We start from the raw sequence: 26,137 nt of genomic DNA on the forward strand, positions 1-26,137 counted from the left end.
ACATATACGGTGTTAAACATGCAGTAACACAATGACATATACGGCGTTAAACATGCAGTAACACAATGACATATACGGTGTTAAACATGCAGTAACACAATGACATATACGGTGTTAAACATGCAGTAACACAATGACATATACGGTGTTAAACATGCAGTAACGCACAGAGCTATACGGCGTTAAACTTGCAGTAATGCAATAAAATATACTGTCTTAAACGGTTATTACACTCACACTGACTGAACTACCCCTATATTCACACTAATGTAAAAATGAATGTACGTAAAAAAGTTTTAAAGCGTAACTTATTGAGATGCCGGAGTTTGGCACTATTCCGCAACTGTGCGCAATTTTAAAGTGTGACATGTTAGATATCTATTGAGTGTTTTTTTTTTTTTTTTTAATTGAATCCATCATTGAAGCCTTGTCCATTATTGCAGCTTTGTCCATCATTGAAGCCTTGTCCATCATTGCAGCCTTGTCCATCATTGAAGCCTTGTCCATCATTGAAGGCTTGTCCATCATTGCAGCCTTGTCCATCATTGAAGCCTTGTCCATCATTGCAGCCTTGTCCATCATTGAAGCCTTGTCCATCATTGAAGGCTTGTCCATCATTGCAGCCTTGTCCATCATTGAAGGCTTGTCCATCATTGCAGCCTTGTCCATCATTGAAGGCTTGTCCATCATTGCAGCCTGTCCATCATTGAAGCCTTGTCCATCATTGCAGCCTTGTCCATCATTGAAGCCTTGTCCATCATTGCAGCCTTGTCCATCATTGAAGCCTTGTCCATCATTGAAGCCTTGTCCATCATTGCAGCCTTGTCCATCATTGAAGGCTTGTCTATCATTGCAGCCTTGTCCATCATTGAAGGCTTGTCCATCATTGCAGCCTTGTCCATCATTGCAGCCTTGTCCATCATTGAAGGCTTGTCCATCATTGCAGCCTTGTCCATCATTGAAGCCTTGTCCATCATTGAAGCCTTGTCCATCATTGCAGCCTTGTCCATCATTGAAGCCTTGTCCATTATTGCAGCCTTGTCCATCATTGAAGGCTTGTCCATCATTGCAGCCTTGTCCATCATTGAAGCCTTGTCCATCATTGCAGCCTTGTCCAACATTGAAGCCTTGTCCATTATTGCAGCCTTGTCCATCATTGCAGCCTTGTCCATCATTGAAGCCTTGTCCATCATTGCAGCCTTGTCCATCATTGCAGCCTTGTCCATTATTGCAGCCTTGTCCATCATTGAAGCCTTGTCCATCATTGCAGCCTTGTCCATCATTGAAGCCTTGTCCATCATTGAAGCCTTGTCCATCATTGCAGCCTTGTCCATCATTGCAGCCTTGTCCATTATTGCAGCCTTGTCCATCATTGAAGCCTTGTCCATCATTGCAGCCTTGTCCATCATTGAAGCCTTGTCCATTATTGCAGCCTTGTCCATCATTGAAGCCTTGTCCATTATTGCAGCCTTGTCCATCATTGAAGCCTTGTCCATCATTGCAGCCTTGTCCATCATTGAAGCCTTGTCCATCATTGAAGCCTTGTCCATCATTGCAGCCTTGTCCATCATTGCAGCCTTGTCCATTATTGCAGCCTTGTCCATCATTGAAGCCTTGTCCATCATTGCAGCCTTGTCCATCATTGAAGCCTTGTCCATTATTGCAGCCTTGTCCATCATTGAAGCCTTGTCCATTATTGCAGCCTTGTCCATCATTGAAGCCTTGTCCATCATTGCAGCCTTGTCCATCATTGAAGCCTTGTCCATCATTGAAGCCTTGTCCATCATTGCAGCCTTGTCCATCATTGCAGCCTTGTCCATTATTGCAGCCTTGTCCATCATTGAAGCCTTGTCCATCATTGCAGCCTTGTCCATCATTGAAGCCTTGTCCATTATTGCAGCCTTGTCCATCATTGCAGCCTTGTCCATCATTGAAGCCTTGTCCATCATTGAAGCCTTGTCCATCATTGTAGCCTTGTCCATCATTGAAGCCTTGTCCATCATTGAAGCCTTGTCCATCATTGAAGCCTTGTCCATCATTGCAGCCTTGTCCATCATTGAAGCCTTGTCCATCATTGAAGCCTTGTCCATCATTGAAGGCTTGTCCATCATTGCAGCCTTGTCCATCATTGAAGCCTTGTCCATCATTGAAGCCTTGTCCATCATTGTAGCCTTGTCCATCATTGAAGCCTTGTCCATCATTGAAGCCTTGTACATCATTGCAGCCTTGTCCCCTTGTCAGTTTTATTTTCAGCTTTTATTTTTTTAAATGGCGCCGCCGAGATGTCCTGTGTATCTCAGGGGCGCTCGGTAGTTCTCGGCCGCCTTCGGCCCTTCTCGTTGGCTTTCGGCCCTAGTCGGCTTTCGGTCCTTCTTGTTGGCTTTCAGCCACCTTTGGCCCTTCTCATCGGCTTTCAACCACCTTCGGCCCTTCTCGTCAGCTTTCGGCCGTTATCTGCAGTTTTCGGCTGCCGAGAAGGGCCGAATGCCAACGAGAAGGGCTGAAGGCGGCCGAAAGCCGCCGAGAAGGGCCAAAAGCCGCAGAGAAGGGCCGAAGGTGGCTGAAGAGCCTCCAAAATGGTGGAGGATCGGCGTATAACACGCACCTGCGATTTTCCCCTGATTTTAAGGGGAAAAAAGTGCGTGTTATACGCCGATAAATACGGTAATTCTCTAACAAAAAATTGCCAGAATAGGCCTAGGCTGAAAGTAGTTAACTTTATTGCGATAAATTAATGGACTAATAAATAATAACACCCAATATGTTAGTATTATGTTGTGACAGGTTCTCTTTAATTAGACATGAAGGTTCTATTAGGTCCCTTACGTCTCTCCTGCCCTCAACTGAAGATAATGGAGAGCAGACTGGGCTCCAGTCACAGCTTCTTCATCCACAGCGGCCAGGAATGATAGAACTAAACCTGGAAGTGACCCCATACACATCACGTCCGGGTTCATTCTAGCTAGAGGTGATCGGCGAGTGGATGTTCTCTGGTCTCTCTCCTCCACCTGAAAGCCCCCACCATTCCAACGCTGGGCCTGCAGGTGGGATATTGGAGCCAGGCAAACATGGTGGGGGGGGGGGGGGGTCTAGAGAAGCCATCCAGTGGCTGTATAGCGTTTACAACCCTGTGACGATGTCTGAAAAAGCACTTATCCTTCACCCAAATGTTCCAGAAGGTTACTGCTGGTCTCTGTGACAAATGATTCCATCATTGTAGGTAGGTTGGGCAAGGTTTCCCTGAGCATAGTAATTTGGTGTTTGGCAATTTCCACCATTGGCTCTCACGGAGCTCTGTTCAATCCATCATCGGAAAATGGAAAGAGTATGGGCACAACTGCAAACCTACCAAGACATGGCCGTCCACCTAAACTGATCGGGCCGGGCAAGGAGAGCATTCATCAGAGAAGAGCCAAGAGGTCCATGGTGACTCTGGAGGAGCTGCAGAGATCCACAGCTCAGGGGGGGGAATCTGTCCACAGGACAACTATTAGTCGTCTCTCCACAAATCTGCCCTTTATGGAAGAGTGACAAGAAGAAAGACATTGGAGAAAGAAAGTCATAAGAAGTCCTGTTTGTAGTTTGTGAGAAGCCATGTGGGGGAGGGGGCAGCAAACATGTGGAAGAAGGTGATCTGGTCAGAGGAGACCAAAATTCTACTTTATGGCCTAAAAGCAAAACGCTATGTGTGGGGGAAACTAACACCGCCCATCCCCCGAACACACCATCCCCACCGTGAGACATGGTGGTGGCAGCATCATGTGGTGGGGATGGTTTTCTTCAGCAGGGACAGGGAAGCTGGTCAGAGTTGATGGGAAGATGGATGGAGACAAATACAGGACAATCTTAGAAGAAAACCTGTTAGAGTCGACAGAAGACTTGAGACCGGGGCGGAGGTTCCCCTTCCAGCAGGACAACGACCCGAAACATCCAGCCAGAGCTACAATGGAATGGTTTACATCAAAGCATATTCATGTGTTAGAATGGCCCAGTCACAGTCCAGACCTAAATCCCATTGAGAATCTGTGGCAAGACTTGAAAATTGCTGATCACAGACGCTCTCCATCCAATCTGACAGAGCTTGAGATATTTTACAAAGAAGAAGAATGGGCAGAAATGTCCTCTCTAGATGGGCAAAGCTGGTAGAGACACCCCCAAAAAGACTTGTAGAGAAAGGGGGTTCTACAAAGTATTGACTCCGGGGGGCGCCATACAAATGCCCCTCCCTCCACACTTTTAACATATTTATTTGTATCATTTTCCTTCCACTTCACAATTATGTGACACTTTGTGTTGGTCCATCACAGAAAATCCCAATAAAATACATTGATGGTTTTGGTTGTAAGAGGACAAAATGTGGGAAATTTCAAGGGGTATGAATACTTTTTCTAGGCACTGTACAGCCCAGGGTAAAGAGTGCAGTGGTCAGGAGTATATAATCTCTCTACTAGGGATGAGCCAAAAGAAAGGGGGAGGCATATACCAGTGGCGGCCGGTGGTATATTTCCTTGGGGGGGGTGGCAAACAGTTCACAGCCATCCAGCCCAATCCCCCCTAGGTTGGGTCACCCGCTTCACATTTCCTCCCTATCCTGGTCAGGTTGGTCATTCAGTCACCTGAAACACTTACCCCAGGCAGTGCTTCTAGATAGGCGATGAGCTTCCCCTGTGTTTCCCTCTCGTGAATCACAGCGGCGTCCTCACTGTGCGTCTCCTCCCTCGGCCAATAGGGGAGCTTCTCCTTTTCGCCAATGGAGAAACGGGTCTCGGGATCCACTTCCTGATTGGCTGGGAGGCAGTATCAGTCTTACAATAGCGAATATTCAAGAAAAAGGGGGATAAGAGCCAAGACATCCATCCCATTACCCTGATCGGTATCCCCTACCCCAACAATAATGCAAGGTCATCCGTTAACGCTCAGTTAGAAATCCATTGGGACTAGTGTAGTGGTCCCTTACATTGGAGACCAATGGGAGAAGGACCCCCTTATATCAGTGGTCACTTACATTGTTGACCAATAAGGAACCAACATGGAACCCCTAGAAACCTTTGGAGGAACCCTGACTGAGAAAGGCTGGACTAGGCAGTAATATATTTATCTCCCCCTTGGTGGGAGTGGAGATGACCCCCATCTATAAGGATATACAGTACATACACACACAGCACAAGGCCGTGTTCACACTACGAGACATTTCTCGGGGCTGCAGTTCCTCTGAGCTCCACAAGGTGGTGATCTTCTCACTTCTACCATAGAGACAGGAAGTCTCTATGGAAAACAGGAAGTGATGTCAGGTACAGACAGGAAGTGATGTCAGGTATAAATAGGAATTTCCAGGTGAAAGGTGAGTTGGGAGGAAGTAGAGAGGAGACGTTGCTGGAAGTGGCAAGAAGATGGACAATCAGCCGCCCCTCACATCACCGGGTAAGAGGAGACTTTATTGTAAAGGAGAGAGCAGTACGGAGGCTCCACCTAGATCCCCCATCATCTGATAAACACATAGAAACAATGTATTCAGTCAGTGTGTGTGTTTCCTACAGATGGATCCAGTAATGGGAACCCACCAGAGAGATGTCCCCGTCCTCTGTATTCCCGGGATTCCACACAGGAAGATCACACCATCCCCCACCATCATCAGGTAGATGAGGAACAATCACTGATAGTATCATTAGGATCTGTACATTATCTGCATTGTTACCATTGATGTCATTTTTATTATATATTCAGAGTGGAAACCTGAGAGATCCTAAAGTTGAGGTGAAAGAAGAGATAAAAGAGGAGGATGATGAGGATGGGGGGATGGAGGAAGAACACAAAGATCTGTACCAGGACACCATGGAGGAGTCATCCAGATACAGGAACCCACCAGAGAGATGTCCCCGTCCTCTGTATTCCCGGGATTCCACACAGGAAGGTCACACCATCCCCCACCATCATCAGGTAGGTGAGGAACAATGATTGGTAGTTATGGTTTTTCTACAAGCATGTTTGTTACAATGAATGTTTTATTATATATTCAGAGTGGAAACCTCGGGGATGATAATATTGATGTCAAAGAAGAGTATAAAGAGGAGGATGAGGAGTATGGAGCGATGGAGGAGTTTTCAGAAGGACACAAGGATATGATGGAGCCACCAAATACCAGGAACCCACCAGAGAGATGTCCCCGTCCTCTGTATTCCCGGGATTCCACACAGGAAGGTCACACCATCCCCCACTGTTACAAGGTTGGTGGGACGGAACATCTAAAACATGGACTGGTGGAGATGATGTGTGAAGCTTCTATCTTACAGATTATATTTTCTCTCTCATTTTCTTGGTTTAGAGTGGAGATCCAATGGATATAGAATTTGAGGTGAAATCAGAAGAAGAAGAGAGGTATGTGAGGGATGATCAGCAGTCTATGGAGGAGGATGGAATAACGGGGACATTTATAGAGGAGGACACTCCTACAGAGATCAGCACAGGTGGGTCATTAACACTAAATCCATCCCTCCACCCATACTGCTCACTGATTGGTCCATCCCCTCCACCCATACTGCTCACTGATTGGTCCATCCTTATTGGAGACGAGAAATTTGTTACGTGAATGAATTGATAAAACATGTCAGGAAATGTAACCTATTACCAGTATTGGGGGGTTATTGAATATGTACTGCGCTATGGAAGGATTGTAGTTATGGGGAATTGAAGGAACTGGAAGGATTTGATTTGTGGAAGTCTAAAGGGTTGAGGTTTAGAGCCCAATTATTTCATGTGTTAAAAAACCTTTACCCAATAAAGTAATGAATATGGGATTCCAAATCAAAGATGTTTCTTCACCGTAGACATGCTGTAGAAGGGCGGCCCTCTCCCATGAAATGAAATGTCATCTTTAATAATCTGGTTGTTGTCGGGAGGGAGGATAAGGAAGGTTTTCTATCACCTGTATGGAGATTCTGGGGATCAGCTGGCAGCAAAACTCTAAATTTTCCCCATAGGGGTCCCTCCACCTAGACACCTGGGGTATGTACCTTGGGTCTTCTGCTCGGGTCTATCCAAGATCTCAGACAGAACAATCCCCCCGGGGGTTACTTGCTCTGTTATTTGCTGGCTGTGCCGGGTGGAGGGACATGTCTGTCCAATGACGAGCGATCACTTTCTATATCTGGGTCATGTCCATTTCAGCTCTCTCCTTTCCTCACACCGATACCGAGTGTGAGGAGAAAGATACATGGCTGCACTGTGAGTTTCTGCAGCTACTAGCTTGATTCTGTGTTCCCTGCAGTGCTCATCAGTGTAGATTGGTGCCATACAGTGCTCATCAGTGTCACTACAGTGCTCATCAGTGTCACTACAGTGCTCATCAGTGCAGATTAGTGCCCTACAGTGCTCATCAGTGTCACTACAGTGCTCATCAGTGCAGATTAGTGCCCTACAGTGCTCATCAGTGTCACTACAGTGCTCATCAGTGTCACTACAGTGCTCATCAGTGCAGATTAGTGCCCTACAGTGCTCATCAGTGTCTCTACAGTGCTCATCAGTGTCTCTACAGTGCTCATCAGTGCAGATTGGGTCTCCATAGCTGAGCAGCCGCATCACCAAGTGCAACGCAAAACGTCGGATGCCGTAGTGTGAAGCACGCCACCACTGGACTCTAGAGCAGTGGAGACGCGTTCTCTGGAGCTACGAATTGCGCTATTCCGGCAATCTGATGGGCGGCGTGTCTGGGTTTGGCGGTTGCCAGGAGAACGGTACTTGCCTGACAGCATTGCGCCAAGTGCAAAGTTTGGTGGAGGGGGGATTATAGTGCGGGGGTTGTCCTTCAGGGGTTGGGCTTGGCCCCTTAGTTCCAGTTCTTTATACCAAGACATTTTGGACAATTTCATGCTCCCCGGTGTTCAAAGGACGGGACACCCAGCTGTGTCTCCCTGAATGTCCAGAGAACATTGGAGTCAGCGGAAAAGTCGTTTTGGGAGCTTGTGTATCTATGTAATTGTGTAATTTATGCTCCTAGAACACCTACAGGTGCTCCTTGGATGTTGGGCCCTCCTGTATGTGGTCAGGCTGTGTACAAGTCTCACACATGTGGTATCGCCATACTCGGGAGGAGTAACATTAATTAATGTTAAAAATGAAAAGGGTTATCGTCTCTTTGTTGATAATTACTACACCAGTTTGCAATCTTCACCGGAGGAAAACTCTAGCACGTGGCCCCCCGTGTGAGCTAGTAGGAAGGGCTTCCCGCCAAGGCTCGGTAATGCAAGACTACAACCAGGGGAGTCGGCGACTTTGCGGAACGGGGGAAATATTGGCCATCGATTGGAGGGACGAACGGGACCTCTACATGCTTTCATCAATTGACAATGACCCCCTATGTGCAAATTCCCGCGGAAGGAACGGCCCAACCCAGAAACTAGAATGTGTTCATGATTACAATTTTTTTCATGGGGGGGGAAGCCGACATCAAGGATCAGATGAGGGCTGGAGCCCTACCTTGCTGTAAGAAGAACCCACCATTGGTACAAAAATGTCTACGTTTTTTAGTTTTTTTTTAAATTTGGTAATTTATTATACATATGTGATTTACCACCAATCCACCAAGACCTCCGTATCCTTTCTTCGCCATCAAGAGGAAATTGTCACCTCCCTTTTGTAGCTTGAAGGCCCACCAGAAAGCATTCGCTCAGATGCAGGGAGCAGACTCCACAAATTATTATTATTATTATTATTCAGGATTTATATAGCGCCAACAGTTTGCGCAGCGCTTTACAATATGAGGGCAGACAGTACACTTACAATACAAATCAATACAGGAGGGATCAGAGGGCCCTGCTCGTTAAAGCTTACAATCTAGAAGGGAGGGTCAAGTTGAAACAAAAGGTAATAACTGTGGAGGATGAGCTGATGGAGAAAATGAAAATACAGTTGTTAGGTGTGGGTGGGGTAGGCTTCTCTGAAGAGAAGGGTTTTCAGGGATCGTCTAAAAGCTAATAAAGTAGGAGATAAGCGGACAGATTGGGGTAGGGCATTCCATAGGATTGGGGAGGCTTTGTCAAAGTCCTGGAGACGAGTATGGGAGGAGGTGATGAGGGAGCGAGAGAGCAGGAGGTCTTGAGAGGAACGAAGAGGACGAGTAGGTTGGTATTTAGAGACTAAGCTAGTGATGTAGCTGGGGGCAGAGTTGTGGATGGCTTTGTATGTAATTGTTAGTATTTTGAATGTAATTCTTTGGCTGAGCGGAATCCAGTGGAGGGATTGACAGAGAGGAGTAGCAGACACAGAGCGATTGGTAAGGTGGATGAGTCTGGCAGCGGCATTCATAATGGATTGAAGAGGTGATAGACTATGTAGAGGTAAGCCAATGAGAAGGGAGTTGCAGTAGTCGAGGTGAGAGATGACCAGCGTGTGAATTCAGAGCTCTGTGGTGTGATTGGTTAGAAAGGGGCGTATTTCGGAGATGTTGCGGGGGTTGAGGCGGCAGGATTTGGACAGCGATTGGATGTGTTGCTTGAAGGAGAGTTCAGAGTCCAGGACTACACCTAGAACCTTGGCATGTGGGGATGGGCTTATGGTTGTGCCATCGATTTTGACAGTGAGATCAGGGGAAGGGGCATATGGGGGAGGAAGAATTACAAGTTCTGTTTTGGATAGATTGATTTTGAGGAAGTGGTGTGACATCCAGACTGATATATCTGATAGTAAATTAGTGATAAGTGAGGAGACAGAGGGAGTGAGCTGAGGGGTAGAGAAATAGATCTGGGTGTCGTCAGCATAGAGGTGGTATTGGAAGCCGTGGGAGGCTATCAGTTGACCCAGGGAGGAGGTATAGATTGAAAATAGGAGCGGTCCAAGAACAGAACCTTGGGGGACCCCAACAGAGAAAGGAAGAGGAGAGGAGGAAGTAGAGTTGTAAGAAACGCTAAAAGTGCGGTTGGATAAGTAGGAAGAGAACCATCGTAAAGTACGGTCACGGAGACCAAAGGTGTGGAGTTTTTTGAGAAGGAGGGGGTGGTCAACCGTATCAAAGGCAGCAGAGAGGTCCAGGAGGAGGAGTACAGAATAATGTCGTTTGGTTTTGGCCGTTAGTAGATCGTTTGTTAGTTTTAGGAGAGCAGTTTCTGTGGAGTGTTGAGGACGAAATCCAGACTGAAGGGGATCAAGAAGGCTATTATCAGCGAGGTGGTCACTCAGTCGGTTGTAAACCAGACGTTCGAGTAGTTTGGATAAAAAGGGGAGCAAGGAGATGGGGCGTAGGTTGTTAGGATTGGATGGGTCCAGTGAGGGTTTTTTAAGTATGGGTTTGACAAGTGCGTGTTTTAGAGAGTTGGGGAAGATGCCAGAAGAGAGGGAGAGATTGAAGATGTGGTTTAGAGAGTGTAGCATAGAGTCAGAGGGTGAACGCAGCATTTGTGAGGGAACAGGATCCAGGGGGCAGGTGGTAAGGTGGACATTACCAAGTAGTTTAGCAACTTCGTCTATAGTGGTGGGGTTGAAGGAGGGAAGTAATGATTGTGCCTGTGGGCATGATGTGTAAAAAGTCCCTCCCAGAAAAAGAGGCCCAGAATGTAAAAAAAAAAAAAAAATGTTGGGGTGCTCCAGAAGAGGAGTTAGACGAGACACCAGTTTTTATTGTCCCCAGTGTCCTTCCCAACCAGGCCTCTGCCTAGGTGACTGTTTCCACCGTTACCATACTTCTCTACATTATTAGTAAAGTATAGTAAATGTCATTTTGAATGTCTGCCATTTGCCTTCACGCCCCTAAAGCCCCTGCCTGCTCCTGAAATGACCCTGGACTGTTTATTGACCACGGCTTGTTGTGAACAAACATAGTCAAAACACAGCCAGAGTTCAGGAACCCGGAACGGATAGTCAGACAAGCCAAACGTCAGTGAGCCGGAGATGAGCGTAGTAAAACAGCAAGCAGGATCTGGAGCCAGAAGGGATGTCGGCCAAGCAAGTCTTTTAACAGGAACGCAGGAGATAGTCTCTGTGATGTTGACCAAGGCGAAGGCAGAGATCCTCTGAGCTGGACGGTTTAAGTAGGCAGGACTGACGAGCAGGATATCATCAACAGCTGAGTAACTGTGGAGAGATGGGAGCTGGCAATTAGCCGACAGCTGAGCGGCCCAGCTCAGTGCAGGAAGGGCTGAGCCCGGCCCTAACAATATCCAATAACAGGAGGTCTCTCAGTATATCCCTTAGGGTGTTTCTCACAGTTTATCTGTCACGTACCTGGTGTTGGAGCCCAGAATGCAGGGAGCGGCCTCTCGTAAGCCTCTGGCTCAAGAACCCCTGGTACTGGAGACAGGGACTCAAGAGTTCAGAGGACACAAGTGCCTGATAGATGGCAGGTGTGGGACTGGTCCGGACCTCTGAAGTAGCAGGAGAAGGGCAGGCAGGAACAGCAAGCTGGAACTGGTGACTGGAACACCGCAGACAGCTGGGAGGAGTTCTGTAGTACAGCAGGATCTGCAGGCTGTGAAGTGGTGCGCAGGAACACCTGAAAAAGCGGAAGTATGGAGGTGCCTGAGCTTGGCATGAACTCTGAAACAGCTGACAGTGAGGAGGTGCCCTGTAGTACAGCAGGAGGGCTGGATCGGCAGGTTGCAGGAAGGTGCTCAGAGGTCAGGCAGTAACACAGGCAGAGTCAGACAGGCTGGATTAATACTAGCGGGCAGAGCAGGTATCAAACGGAGGCGGAAGGGTAGTCGAGGTACAGGCCGGGTCGGTAACAGGCGGGCAGCGATCAATCCAAAGGAAGAGGCAGAAGGGTAGTCGGACAGGCCGGGGTCGGAGGCAGGCAGCAAACAGACATCGTCAGGAACAGGCCGGGTAGACAGGAATCAAGTCAACTGGTAACAGGTAGCAGGGTCATAGGAAACACTGTAGACTGGTCCACAAGGAGGCACAGTGACAGATTCCCTTAAATAGCCCTCTGGGCGCCAAAAACAATCACTCTGCACGCAAACCCGCGCGCGTCCGCCCGTACGTGTCATCACGCACCCGCGTGTGCCCGTTCACGCTGTCTCGCATCCGTGTGCGCCAGTTAGCTCTTAGGATAGGGATTCTGCGGGCAGGTCTTCCACATACCGCCTGATTACCGGGACGTCCTTCTTGACATTATCCCATAATATGCCCCTATTATGGGATATAATGGGAGAATGTGTTCAAGCAAGTGGAATACAGGGGATGGAGTAGATAAAGCTTATAAGGGGCAGGGCTCCTGGGAAGTGGGAGGGGTCAGTAAGGAAGGGCCGGATCTGGTACCCCCACCATCTTCAAACTTCACCAGCCTCCACTGGTACATGCTATGTTTTAGAAGTATGAAGGGCCAAAAAATACAGCTAACTCATTTTTATTGGCTCTCTGCCCTCCCTCGGTGGCTTTCAGGAGGCAATTAACCTCCTTTGAATTGTTGAACGTTGAGCAGTCTCCAATGAGAAACCACTATTTCCCTGACCTATCAACTACTGATCACGCAGCCTCTGGACTTTAGACCTCCCTATATTGCCAAATGGGAGCTGGGAGTGCAATTTACAGAGAAACAAATTGATCCGCTCCTCCTTTTTGCCCCACAAAAACATACCATTTGCGTTTTTGTTTCTGTATTTCCGCATGTTCTTCCTTCTTAACCACTTAAGCCCCGGACCGATTTGCAGCCAAAGGACCAGGCCCCCCCCCCCTTTTTTTTTTTTTTTTTGGCGATTCGACACTGCGTCGCTTTAACTGACAATTGCGCGGTCGTGCGACGTGGCTCCCAAACAAAATTCATCATCGTCATTTTTTTTCTCACAAATAGAGCTTTCTTTTGGTGGTATTTGATCACCTCTGCGGTTTTTATTTTTTGCGCTATAAACAAAAATAGAGCGGCAATTTTGAAAAAAATTCAATATTTTTTTACTTTTTGTTATAATAAATATCCCCCAAAAATATATAAAAAAAAACATATTTTTTCCTCAGTTTAGGCCGATACGTATTCTTCTACATATTTTTGGTAAAAAAAATTGCAATTAACGATTATTGATTGGTTTGCGCAAAAGTTATAGCGTTTACAAAATAGGGGATAGTTTTATAGCATTTTTATTAATATATATTTTTTTTTTTTACCAGTAATGGCGGTGATCGGTGATATTTATTGTGACTGCGACATTGTGGCGGACACATCGGACATTTTTGACACCTTTTTGGGACCATTGTGATTTATACAGCAATCAGTGCTATTTAAATGCACTGATTCCTGTGTAAATGACACTGTCAGTGAAGGAGTTAACCACTAGGGGGCAGTGTAGGTGTTATGTATGACGTTATGTGTTTTTTTTTTTATTGTAGGGGGCGTGGCCTGGCATGTGACGTCACTGATAGTCTTTCCCTATAAAAGGGAAGAGACGATCGGTGACAGCCACAGTAGGAAGCACGGGGAGAGGTTTGTTTACACAGACCTGTCCTCGTTCTTCAGCTCTGTAACCCGATTGCGGGACACCAGCGGCGATCGGGTCCGCTGGTGCCACGGTCACAGATCTCAGGACCGGGTTGGGAGCGCGCTGCCGGCGGCGTGCTCCCGACCCACGGCTGGGCACTGAAAAAGCAACGTACAGGTACGTGCTTGTGCCCAGCCGTGCCATTCTGCCGACGTACATCGGCGTGAGGCGGTCCTTAAGTGGTTAAAGAATAAAAAAAAAATGTATGAAGGGCCTTCAAAAGTGAAGGTTCTCAGGAAATCAGATTTGTAATTTATGTCCCTAGAACACCTGATGGTGCTTCTTGGATGTTGGGCCTCCGTATGTGACCAGGCTGTTAAAAAGTCTCACACATGTGGTGTCGCCATACTCAGGAGGAGTAGCAGAATGTACTTTGGGGTGTATTTTTTTTTGGCATTCACATGCTATGTGTTTATGAATGGACAACTTTAGGTAAAAGGAAAAAAAAAATTTTAATTTTATTTTCCACATTTTCAAAAAACTTGTGGAAAAAAATGATATGTTCCAAAGACTCATTATGCCTCATAGAATACACATTGGGTGTTTGCTTTACAAAATTGGGTCATTTTGTATGGTGCTCCAGGAGAATTCAAAAATACGATAGGTTGTCAGGAAATTAGATGTGTAATTTATGTCCCTAGAACGCCTGAAGGTGCTCTTTGGCTGTTGGGCCACTTTATGGCTTTATTTTGGGGTGTAATTTTTGCTATGTATATGCTATGTGTTAGAAATATCTTTATAAATAGACAACTTTGAGTAAAAAAAAACAAAACTTTTTTTTTTAATTTTCTTTCTGCATTTTCCAAAAAACTGTGGAAAAAAAATGACATGCTCAAAAGACTCATTATGCCTCAAAAGACTCATTATGCCTCATATAATATTCATCGGGTGTTTGCTTTCCAAAATGGGGTCATTTTGTGGGCGTTTCCATTCTCCTGGTGCTTCAGGGCCTTCAAAAATAGGGTAGGTTGTCAGGCAATTAGATGTGTAATTTATGTCCCTGGAATGCCTGAAGGTGCTCTTTGGATGTTGGTCCTCTGTATGTGGCCAGGCTGTGTAAAAGTCTCTCACGTGGTTTCGCCATACTCAAGAGGCGTATCAATGTATTTTGGGGTGTCATTTTTGCTATGTACATGCTATGCGTTAGAAATAGCTTATAAAAAGACAACTTTGAGTAAAAAAAAAAAAATACTTTTTTTATTTTCTTTCCGCATTTTACGAAAAACTGTGGAAAAAAAACATGTTCAAAAGACTCATTATGTCTCCTAGAATATACCTGTCACGTACCTAGTAGACGAGCCCGGAATGCAGGGAGCGGCCCCTCGTATCCCCTGGCTAATGAACCCCTGGAGGTGGTAACAGGAATTCAAAAGTTCAGAGGGCACAAGTGCCTGGCAGATAGAGGCAGGTCCGGATAAGCAGCAGAACACCGACAGCGACTAGATAGGGCCGATGGTAATCGGCTGGTGTTGGCAGGCACAAGTGGGTAGACTGGCAGGCAGACGATCGTCAGCGGGGACGGCAGTCACAAGAAATCCAACGGGTTGGCAGGAACAGCGGAGTCGGGTGCAGGCCGGGTCAGCAGGAAGCGGTCAACGTAGTACAAGAGGATGAGGCAGAGACGTGGTCAGACAAGCAAGAAGTCGTAGGCGGGCAGCAACGGATCGAGGTCAAGAACAAGCCGGGTGACAGGAACCAAGGTAACAGGTACAGGTACTGAATAGCAGGATCTCCGAACACGCTGTAGACTGGACAGCAAGAAGGGAATGGAGCAAGGACCTTAAGAAGCCTTTAGGGCGCCAAAACGGTCGCACGACGAGTCAGCGTGCCCCCGCGAGTGGCCGTGCGCCCGTTCGTGACCCCACGTGCACGCGTGCGCTCGTTCATGCCGACGCGAGTGCGTCCGTTCGCTTTAGCGCGCATCAAAGGGGAACGACGGGTTCTCAACGACAGGCTTCTGCGGGTAAGTCTCCCGTGTGCGACCGGAACGCCAGGACGATCGTGACAATACCTTGGGGTGTTTACTTTCCAAAACTGGGTCATTTTGTGGGTGTTTCCATTCTCCTGGTGCTCCAAAGCCTTCAAAAGTGTGAGAGGTAGTCAGGAAATTAGCTGTGTAATTTTATGCTCCTAGAACACCTACAGGTGCTCCTTGGGTGTTGGGCCTCCTGTATGTGGCCAGGCTGTGTACAAGTCTCACACATGTGGCATCGCCGTACTCGGGAGGAGTAACAGAACATGTTTTGGGGTGTAGTTGCCTATCCCTTAGTCCCTAAGTATGCCTATGCTGGGTGTGAGATATAACTTGTCAATGTGACAATTTTGTGGGGGGGAAAAAATTCTTACATTTCCAAAGAAATGTGGGAAAAAAATGACAACATCAAAAAACTCACTAGGCCTCTTACTAAATACTTTGGAATGTCTCATTTCTTAAAAAAAAAAAAAAAAAAAAAATACAAATTTCATACGAGTACAGTGTTACATGAGTGATTGTTATTCGAAGTGTGACAGCTTTGGCGGCACTTATAGGCACTGAGCAGTCACTTATAAGCGGCATTGATTGGCAGCACTGATAGGTGGCACTGATGGTCACTGGAAGCACTGATTGGCAGCACTGGTGGGCACTGGCAGCACTGATGGGTGGCACTATTGGGGCTGCACTGATAATAAGGACATTGATCATCCGTGTCTTGATTTATCACATGTAGATGTCCCATCACTCTGGCCGGTTACCGGCTCTCCTCTCCTGGCGTTGTGAAGAAAGTACTGCCAATAACCGGCAAGTGGACATGTGCGGTTCGTTCCGTTCCGAATTAATATTCGGACAGATTTTTTGTGAGATCCGATTTAGTGATTTCAAAGAAAATTGCAAAAGAAGGCCTAAAACGAATTCCAAATACGAATTCTGAATACAAATTGAATGAATCAAACCCAATTTAACGGAACTAAATAACTAGCCCGGTATGGAAGTGTTTATAGAAATAGGCCGATACGGGTCACATTTTTAGTGGGGTTTAGAAATTAATACAATCAGCGCCATAGAAAGGGGGGGGGGAAGGATTCCCGCATGTAGGGCTGCTGTAAAAGTGCGGAGGAGAAAGGGGTTTAAAGTGGCTGTACGTTCTTCTGGGGTCCTCCGCCAGTGCCTCAGGCTCCTTGTCAGGTCACCTGAGACCAGGTGACAGATGCACTCCGTAGGAGTCGGAAGTGCACCGCTAGGTAGTGGACCTAAGGACTGACTGCTGCGGATTGTACCCAGGGAGATTCAGGACACAGGTCTACAGGATCACTAACACAGATCCCAATGGGAGCTGGAGCATAGATTCCCCAGGGCGCGGAGTCTAAGAGCCAGCGGGTGTTTGTCAGAGCCTCCAGTGGTGAGGATGGACTTCGCTGCAGTCTGGCTCCAGGTCGCGGCCCCTAGGGTCTCACAGCTCACGCTCACAGTAGACTACAGGAGAAGGAAGCAGCAGGCTGGGACGACAAGGATAGTAAAGGGATAAGGCAGAGGTCAGGGCAACCAGCAGACAGGAACAACAGAGTACACGCCAAAGGTTCAGGGTCACAGGCAGACAGGGATAGTCGGGGACATGCAAAAGGTCAAGGTCATAGGCAGACAGGAATCGTTGAGAACACGCCAAGGTCGGTAACAGAGACAAACATAGAGCACATGGCAAGCAGAAAACAGGAAGCCAAACACACAATGGATACACAATGGTTGATCAGCACTGTTGGCTTGCGGTGCACAGGTTAATATAGGGTTCCCTGATAGGGCCTGGGGTGGAGCCATGCTTAGAGGAGAGGTTATAAAAACAGCCAGGTGAGAGTGGCTGGCCTCTTAGTCAGAACACATGAGGGGAGGTAAGCAACCAGAGGAAGATCACTACATAACCATGACACTCCTTCTCTTCATCGGGTGCCCCAAAACTGCTTTCCATGGTGGCACCCGTGCGGGCACGCTCTTGAGTCCCTCTGCTGCATCCATTGACTCGGGAGTGAGCCCCGCTCCCCCGTCACAGGATTTGATTGACAGCAGCAGGAGTCAAAGGCAGGCATCCCAATAATTTTGGTGTAGCCCTAACCCCCGAAGGAGCTGCTCGTTAGATTGGGCTTACCGTTACCTTCTTTCTCTTCACTTCACATTTAGGGGTGTCCCGTGGTAGGTGGCCCAGTAACTTGAGAGACTGACAACAGGTCTACTCAAATGGATTTTATTTGCAAAAAACGTAGACAATGAACAGCCTCTCAAAAATAGGATCAGAGGGTTAGGAAGGAAGTTCAGGTACAGTGTCAAAGTCAATGTTGAAGAACTTTTCATCCAGAGAATAGCCATTCGCAACTGGATGATCACTCAGGTTGGACAGTCCCTCTCTCACAAGGTCTCGCAGCCAACAAGGTGCTTCCTCAGGAACAAAGTCTCTGCCAGAGACGTTGTTGTAGGACACGTAGGAAAACTAAGCTTGTACAACACTCGTGTGATTCGTGGATCTTTCAGCCAGCTTGGTGATATCCACGAGACCGGATTCTCTTGGGTACTTCAGCCCTTCCAGGCTCTTGCTAAGAAACCAACCCGTACGTGGCCTTCTTCTGAAGAGGCCTCCCCTGGAATTCTACGAAGCTAATGGGTCTCTCCCAAACCAGAGACGGCACCCAAACACCTCAGAATCCTCCTTTTTAGTTTCCTTGCCCGGGCTAGCCAGCCCCAAGACAACAAGATCGGGTGGATCCGCACTTCAGGCCACAGCCTTCCTGGGGGCTGGTCAGGAGGACCACGACCATGAAGTCAGTACATCCTTCTAGACCGGAAAAACTCCGAAACCACGTGACGTCCGCATCTTAAATACCCTCTCCCAGAAAGCACAGCGAGAGCACCACTCCCACTGGGCGGGCTCCGAGAGAGAGTAACTTAAGCACCCAACCAGACCATAGCTCCATGCCTGCCAGAAGAGACAGCGCCCCCCTGTGGTCAGGCTGAACATCTCATAGTCCAGTCAGACTGATGCTGAAGTCCAAATTTTAGACAATTGTACCCGAACCAGACTGCCGTTTAGGTGTAACCTTAAATTCAGGAGCCGTCACTACATTGGTAATCTAGTGTACATAATCAAACAATTGGTCATCACAGTTACCAGTAGAGGTATAAACCGAGGAGTAGAAGGACATGGAAGCATCCAGAATCTTGTGTGGGGGGCGGCACTAATATGGCCGGTAGACGGGCAAATACGGGAAATAGAAGTGGGGGGGTGGGGGGGGGTCAGGTCTTGCCAAATGAGAAATCGGCAGTAAGAGCCCAGCTTTGGAACCATGTTCAGAAATGTTTACTCCCTACGTTACCATAACCAAGTCTACCGATTATGCTGGGGGGTAGACATGTGCAAAAGGAAAAAGTTTGTTTAGTTTCGTTTCATTTTAATTCGTTAATTCATTAATTTTGTTTAGTTATATTCGTTAACTTCCTTAAATTCGTTTTCGGATTTCGTTTAGTTTTCTACCGAATTCGAAAAATCGGCCACATTCGAAAATATTTCAACCAAATTCGAAAATATTTCTACCGGATTCGAAATGATTTCAACATGATTCGACATTATTTCAACCACATTCGAAAATATTTTGTGACCCGACTTTATGGCCATGTATCTCGGGGTCACTTGGTGCTAGACACTTCAAATTTGGATATGTTGTAGAGCTAGTACTATTGTGTGTGCATACCACATTTGGGGTTTCTAGCTATAAGTGACCCCGAGATATGTGGCCCCAAAATCGGGTCGCAAAATGCTATTAGTTAATAGAGCAGAGAATGACATTTTGCGACCCGATTTTGGGGCCACATATCTCGGGGTCACTTATAGCTAGAAACCCCAAATTTGGTATGCAAACACAATTGTACTAGCTCTACAACATATCCAAATTTGAAGTGTCTAGCACCAAATGACCCCGAGATACATGGCCCTAAAGTCGGGTCACAAAATATTTTCGAATGCGGTTGAAATAATGTCGAATCATGTTGAAATAATTTCGAATGTGGTTGAAATAATTTCGAATCATGTCGAATTCATTCGAATTCATTTGTTATATTTCTTTCGTATTCGTTGTAATTTGTTATTTTTTTATTCGGACATTCGGATGCATCCGAATGTCCGAAAGATGCAAAATTCGGCCGAATTTCGATTTGTTACGAAACGAATTGCACAAGCCTACTGGGGGGGGGGGGGGGGGGATCAGCTCCATAGTTGCCGTCTATCTGAATCATAGCTGTCATCCCTGACTACATATCTGGGTGTTCTTTACCTAAAATACCATAAAAGTTCCTCGGAGGACCCATTTACTAGTTACCTTGAGGGGGGAATTGTAAGATCCTCATGCCGCGTACACACGATCAGAATTCTCCTCAGAAAAAGGTCTGATGGTTTTTTCCCGACGGAATTCCAATGGAATTCCGCTCAAGCTGTCTCGCCTACACACGGTCACATCAAATTCCGATCGTTTATAACGCGGTGACGTACAACACGTACGACGGGACTAGAAAAAGGAAGTTCAATAGTCAGTAGCCAATAGCTTCCGTCTCGTAGTTGAATCTGAGCATTGTGTGATTTTTGGCGTGTCGGAATTGCATTACACACGATCGGAATTACCGATATAAAGTTTTTCCGTCGGGAAAATTGAGAACGCGCTATCAATTTTTGGCTGGCAGAAATTCGGACAGCTAAATTCCAACGGAGCGTACGCACCGGTCGCATTTTCCGATTGAAAAGCTCTCATCGGTCTCTTTCTGGCCGGAATTCCGATCGCGTGTACGCGGCATCAGAGACAAAGCTGCCTGATGTGGGCGGAGTCCTGGTTTAGGGGAACCAATCAGCTGATGTCTAGTAATAATCTTTGTATTTCTATTTTAGTAGATGGACGGGAGATGAGGAACACCTCAGAGGATTGTCTCACTTTGTCTCCAGACTGTAAAGTAGAAGATGAGGACATCACACAGTATAGTCCAGGAGAAAACCCGACTACCTCAAATGTCCATCCGGCACCACACAGTGTAGATGGACCATCGTATTCCTCTTATCCTGAGGAACCTCAGACTGTGCGGGACGGTGCCGGACCATCGTATTCCTCTTATCCCGAGGAACCTCAGACTGTGCGGGACGGTGCCGGACCATCGTATTCCTCTTATCCCGAGGAACCTCAGACTGTGCGGGACGGTGCCGGACCATCGTATTCCTCTTATCCTGAGGAACCTCAGACTGTGCGGGACGGTGCCGGACCATCGTATTCCTCTTATCCTGAGGAACCTCAGACTGTGTGGGACGGTGCCGGACCATCGTATTCCTCTTATCCTGAGGAACCTCAGACTGTGCGGGACGGTGCCGGACCATCGTATTCCTCTTATCCCGAGGAACCTCACACTGTGCGGGACGGTGCCGGACCATCGTATTCCTCTTATCCTGAGGAACCTCAGACTGTGCGGGACGGTGCCGGACCATCGTATTCCTCTTATCCTGAGGAACCTCAGACTGTGCGGGACGGTGCCGGACCATCGTATTCCTCTTATCCTGAGGAACCTCAGACTGTGCGGGACGGTGCCGGAACATCGTATTCCTCTTATCCCGAGGAACCTCAGACTGTGCGGGACGGTGCCGGACCATCGTATTCCTCTTATCCCGAGGAACCTCAGACTGTGCGGGTCGGTGCCGGACCATCGTATTCCTCTTATCCCGAGGAACCTCAGACTGTGCGGGACGGTGCCGGACCATCGTATTCCTCTTATCCCGAGGAACCTCAGACTGTGCGGGACGGTGCCGGACCATCGTATTCCTCTTATCCCGAGGAACCTCAGACTGTGCGGGACGGTGCCGGACCATCGTATTCCTCTTATCCCGAGGATCCTCAGACTGTGCGGGACGGTGCCATCCTTCCAACAGATAAGAGGTTTTCCTGTGCTGAGTGCGGGAAGAGTTTCTATTTTAAATTCAATCTTGATGAGCATAAAAGATCTCACACAGTTGAGAAGCGGCTTTCCTGTCCTGAGTGCGGGAAATGTTTTTTAAAGAAAGCCCATCTTTCCCAACATCAGAGATCTCATACAGAAGAAAAGCCGTATTCCTGTACTGAGTGCGGGAAATGTTTTGTACAAAAATTACAATTTGTCACACATCAAATTTCTCACACAGGAGAGAAGCCATTTTCCTGTCCTGAGTGCGGGAAAGGTTTTTTAAAGAAATCCCATCTTTCCACACATCAGAAATCTCACACAGAAAAAAAGCTACATTCTTGTTCTGAGTGCGGGAAATGTTTTTTAAAGAAAGCCTATCTTTCCCAACATCAGAAATCTCACACAGAAAAAAAGCCATATTCCTGTCCTGAGTGCGGAAAATGTTTTTCAAGGAAGTCCTATCTTTTTATTCATCAGAGATTGCACACGGGTGAAAAACCGTATTCCTGTTCTGAATGCGGGAAATGTTTTGCAAACGCATCAGGCCTTCTCTCACATCAGAGGTCTCACACGGGGGAGAAGCCATTTTCCTGTTCTGAGTGCGGGAAATGTTTTTCATCAAAGTCCTATCTATTTATGCATCAGAGATTTCACACGGGTGAGAAACTGCATTCCTGTTCTGAATGCGGGAAATGTTTCTTAACAAAATCAGCCCTTGCCACACATCAGAGGTCTCATACGGAGGAGAAGCCATTTTCCTGTTCTGAGTGCGGGAAATGTTTTGTACGAAAATCACAACTTGTCATGCATCAGAGGTCTCACACGGGGGAGAAGCCGTATTCCTGTCCTGAGTGCGGAAAATGCTTTTCAAAGCAGTACTCCCTTTACAGACATCAGGCATTGCACACGGGGGAGAAGCCGTATTCCTGTCCTGAGTGCGGGAAATGTTTTGTACGGAAATCATATCTTATCATGCATCAGAGCTCTCACATGGAAGAAAAGCCGTATTCCTGTCCTGAGTGCGGAAAATGTTTTACACGGAAGGCCAATCTTTCCGTACATCAGAGATCTCACACGGGGGAGAAGCCACTTTCCTGTCCTGAGTGAGGGAAATGTTCCTCACTGAAGTCCTGTCTTCCTGTACATCAGGGGATCCCACACAACCCTGGAGGTGTATTAGTGAGTGCGGGAAATGTCTTGTATATGAATGTTGCTGGACATGTGGGGAAGAAGCACCCCCTGATATACACCTCAGATATACTCCATGGCTGATCTTCATCATAGAAGAAACAGTTGATAAGGAGATCAGAGATCACCAAAGACATGGATGAAGTGTTGTACCGTGTCGGCCATTGATAGCAGGAGAAAAATAAAAATGGAGTCATTACCTCTCATTGGCTGAGTACATTTTGTGGTGTAAACTCTTGCAAAAAGTCTGTTTTCTCAAGTCGTCTTCCAGGACGAAACACGTTAACCCCACCACTTAAAAAGCGGTCCTCTAGGCCTTTTAAAATAAAAATGGAGTCATTACCTCTCATTGGCTGAGTACATTTTGTGTTATGGAGACTTAGAGGTCTATTATGAATAAGAAAACAAATAGTTGATGGAACGCGTCACAGGTTTGCCCAGCCGTGACGAATATTGTCCATATTTTATATAACTCTGTGATTTTCTATGATCATTGCCTCCATCTAGTGTCCATAATTCTGTATCACAATGTAGCGCCCCCCCCCCCCCCCGGTCTACTGAAGGCAGGGTGTCACCTGGAGAGGAAGGGGGCCAGCTAGCATGTACCCCAGGGCTGAGTCCATGACTATAATGTGGAGTTTTGAACAGAAATTGGGCGCCAGTCACTTTTGATCTTTTCAAAGCTTTAATGGAGAATTGGAAGGAAGTAGTAGGAGAAAGGGTTGGGGGTCTCCGATACCAGGAGCAGATCACTTATGGACTCCTTGGATCCAGAAAAAAGTACAGCTTCATCGTACCAGAACCTTTTAAGCCGACCCGGCGATATTGCAAACATGTTTTCAGATTGTAGAACAAGATCCAGTTGCACAGTGTCGGGACCTATAAGCCGACCCGGCAACACTGTAAACACGTTTTTAGATGTAGGTGCGTCCTTCAAACGAGTCCCTTCTGGGAGACCAGCCTGCATCCTGTCTCTCTCCACCATGGGTCCTCCCCTCTGGGTCTTCTCTATTTGGCTTGACTTCTTCCACTCCGGGCAGGACAGCCTAAGGACCACCTCCAGGATTAGTAGGCCCCAGACAGGCTTCTGGGCCTACTTGCAGAGCTCACTTCAGCAGCACATCCCCAGGCCAGGAGGGCCTGAGGCAAGAGAGTGAGCACATAGCCCAGCCCAAATATATATATCCTCTCCCAGAATGCACCAGTGGCCAAAAACCTCCTACTGGGCTGACTGGAAGAAAAGTAAATATAACTCAACCGAGTTGTACTTCTCATACTGGCCTGCGGGACCAGTGACCGCTACTGGTGACGGTGAGAAACGTACAACCTAATTGAGCTTAGTGAAAGACCAGATAAATTGTACAATCAATCTGAGCCGCCTACAGCTCAGCCCAAAACTACATTTTACATTAAAGTGCATCTGGAAAGTATATACAGAGCTTCACTTTTTCCACATTTTATGATAAATCCTTATTCCAAAATTGGATTACATTTATTATTTTCCTCAAAATTCTGCAAACAATCCCCCACAATGACAACGTGAAAGAAGTTTGTTTTGAAATTTTTGCAAATTTATTAAAAATCCAAAACGAAAAAAAATTCCATGTGCATAAGTATCACAGGCTCCTCCCATGTGCATAAGTATCAGACTCCACCCATGTACATAAGCATCATAGGCTCCTCCCATGTACATAAGTATCACAGACTCCTCCCATGTACACAAGTATCACAGGCTCCTCCCATGTACATAAGTATCATGGGCTTCTCCCCTGTACATAAGTATCACAGGCTCCTCCCATGTACATAAGCATCACAGGCTCCTCCCATGTACATAAGCATCACAGGCTCCTCCCATGTACATAAGCATCACAGGCTCCTCCCATGTACATAAGTATCACAGGCTCCTCCCATGTACATAAGCATCACAGGCTCCTCCCATGTACATAAGTATCACAGGCTCCTCCCATGTACATAAGTATCATGGGCTTCTCCCCTGTACATAAGTATCACAGGCTCCTCCCATGTACATAAGCATCACAGGCTCCTCCCATGTACATAAGCATCACAGGCTCCTCCCATGTACATAAGTATCACAGGCTCCTCCCATGTACATAAGCATCACAGGCTCCTCCCATGTACATAAGTATCACAGGCTCCTCCCATGTACATAAGCATCATGGGCTCCTCCCATGTACATAAGTATCACGGGCTCCTCCCCTGTACATAAGTATCACAGGCTCATCCCATGTACATAAGCATCATGGGCTCCTCCCATGTACATAAGTATCACGGGCTCCTCCCCTGTACATAAGTATCACAGGCTCCTCCCATGTACATAAGTATCACGGGCTCCTCCCCTGTACATAAGTATCACAGGCTCCTCCCCTGTACATAAGCATCACGGGCTCCTCCCCTGTACATAAGCATCACGGGCTCCTCCCCTGTAAATAAGCATCACAGGCTCCTCCCATGTACATAAGTATCACGGGCTCCTCCCATGTACATAAGTATCACGGGCTCCTCCCCTGTACATAAGCATCACGGGCTCCTCCCCTGTAAATAAGTATCACGGGCTCCTCCCATGTACATAAGTATCACGGGCTCCTCCCATGTACATAAGCATCATGGGCTCCTCCCCTGTACATAAGTATCACAGGCTCCTCCCATGTACATAAGCATCACAGGCTCCTCCCATGTACATAAGCATCACAGGCTCCTCCCACATACACAAGTATCACAGGCTCCTCCCATGTACACAAGTATCACAGCCTTTGCCGTGACACTCAAAGTTGAGCTCAGGTGCCTCCTGTACCCACTGATCATTCGTGAGATGTTTCTACAACTTGATTGGAGTCCATTTTTCAACTAAATTTTACAAATTTGTTCATTAAGAAATAATAAAATTAACGAAAACGAATTTACCGAAATCCAAAAAATCTGAAAATGAGAAAATCCGAAAATTCAAAAGTACGAAAATTCGAAATCTGAAATAACTGACTATAATAACTATATTTATTATTTAACTATTAGGTAATGGAATTTCCTTTTCAAATTTGGTGAACATAACGAATACAAATTTATCCGAAGTTACGAATTAGCCGAAATAACGAATGGAACATAACAAATGAATAAATAATAATAATAATAAAAACTTTTTATTATAATTATTATTTATTATTATTAATTTGTTACGTTCCACTCGTTTAGATGCGACATTCACTATTGCGGATAATTCGTACCTTCCGATAAATTCGTATTCGTAGCGTTCACTAATAGCCAAATTTGAAAGGAAATTCCAATACCTACAATTTAATAGTTATTATTAGTTATTATTTCAGATGTTCAAACTTTCGGATTTTCAAACTTTCGAAGTTACGAATTTATTCGAAATAACGGATTTCGCCCATAACGATTGACTCGAAAAAACAAAACAAAACCAAAAACGAATGAAACTAAACCTAACACGCTTTCTTTTTTCGGCAGTGCACATGTCTAGTGGAAGTCATGTGACCTCCTTAGGTTGAAGTGGTTCTATCGTGGATGATCGGGTGCAGCTGCAGGGCAT

The 26,137-nt window shown here is 46.6% G+C and overlaps 1 protein-coding gene across 1 annotated transcript in view; it reads left to right on the forward strand.

The window, feature by feature from the left end:
- LOC143955445 (uncharacterized) overlaps positions 1–26,137 on the forward strand; it is a 113,610-nt gene that overhangs the window by 50,490 nt on the left and 36,983 nt on the right. The window contains exons 5-8 of the mRNA XM_077465491.1: positions 5,725–5,937; positions 6,018–6,224; positions 6,323–6,464; positions 20,351–22,488. Of these exons, the coding sequence (XP_077321617.1) occupies positions 5,725–5,937; positions 6,018–6,224; positions 6,323–6,464; positions 20,351–22,488 (2,700 nt within the window). The remainder of the gene's footprint in view (positions 1–5,724; positions 5,938–6,017; positions 6,225–6,322; positions 6,465–20,350; positions 22,489–26,137) is intronic.

This window comes from Lithobates pipiens, unplaced genomic scaffold, assembly GCF_037356315.1.
Source record: "Lithobates pipiens isolate NorthernLeopardFrog02 unplaced genomic scaffold, aLitPip1_a1.2 Scaffold_35, whole genome shotgun sequence".
Classification (NCBI taxonomy): Eukaryota; Metazoa; Chordata; class Amphibia; order Anura; family Ranidae; genus Lithobates; species Lithobates pipiens.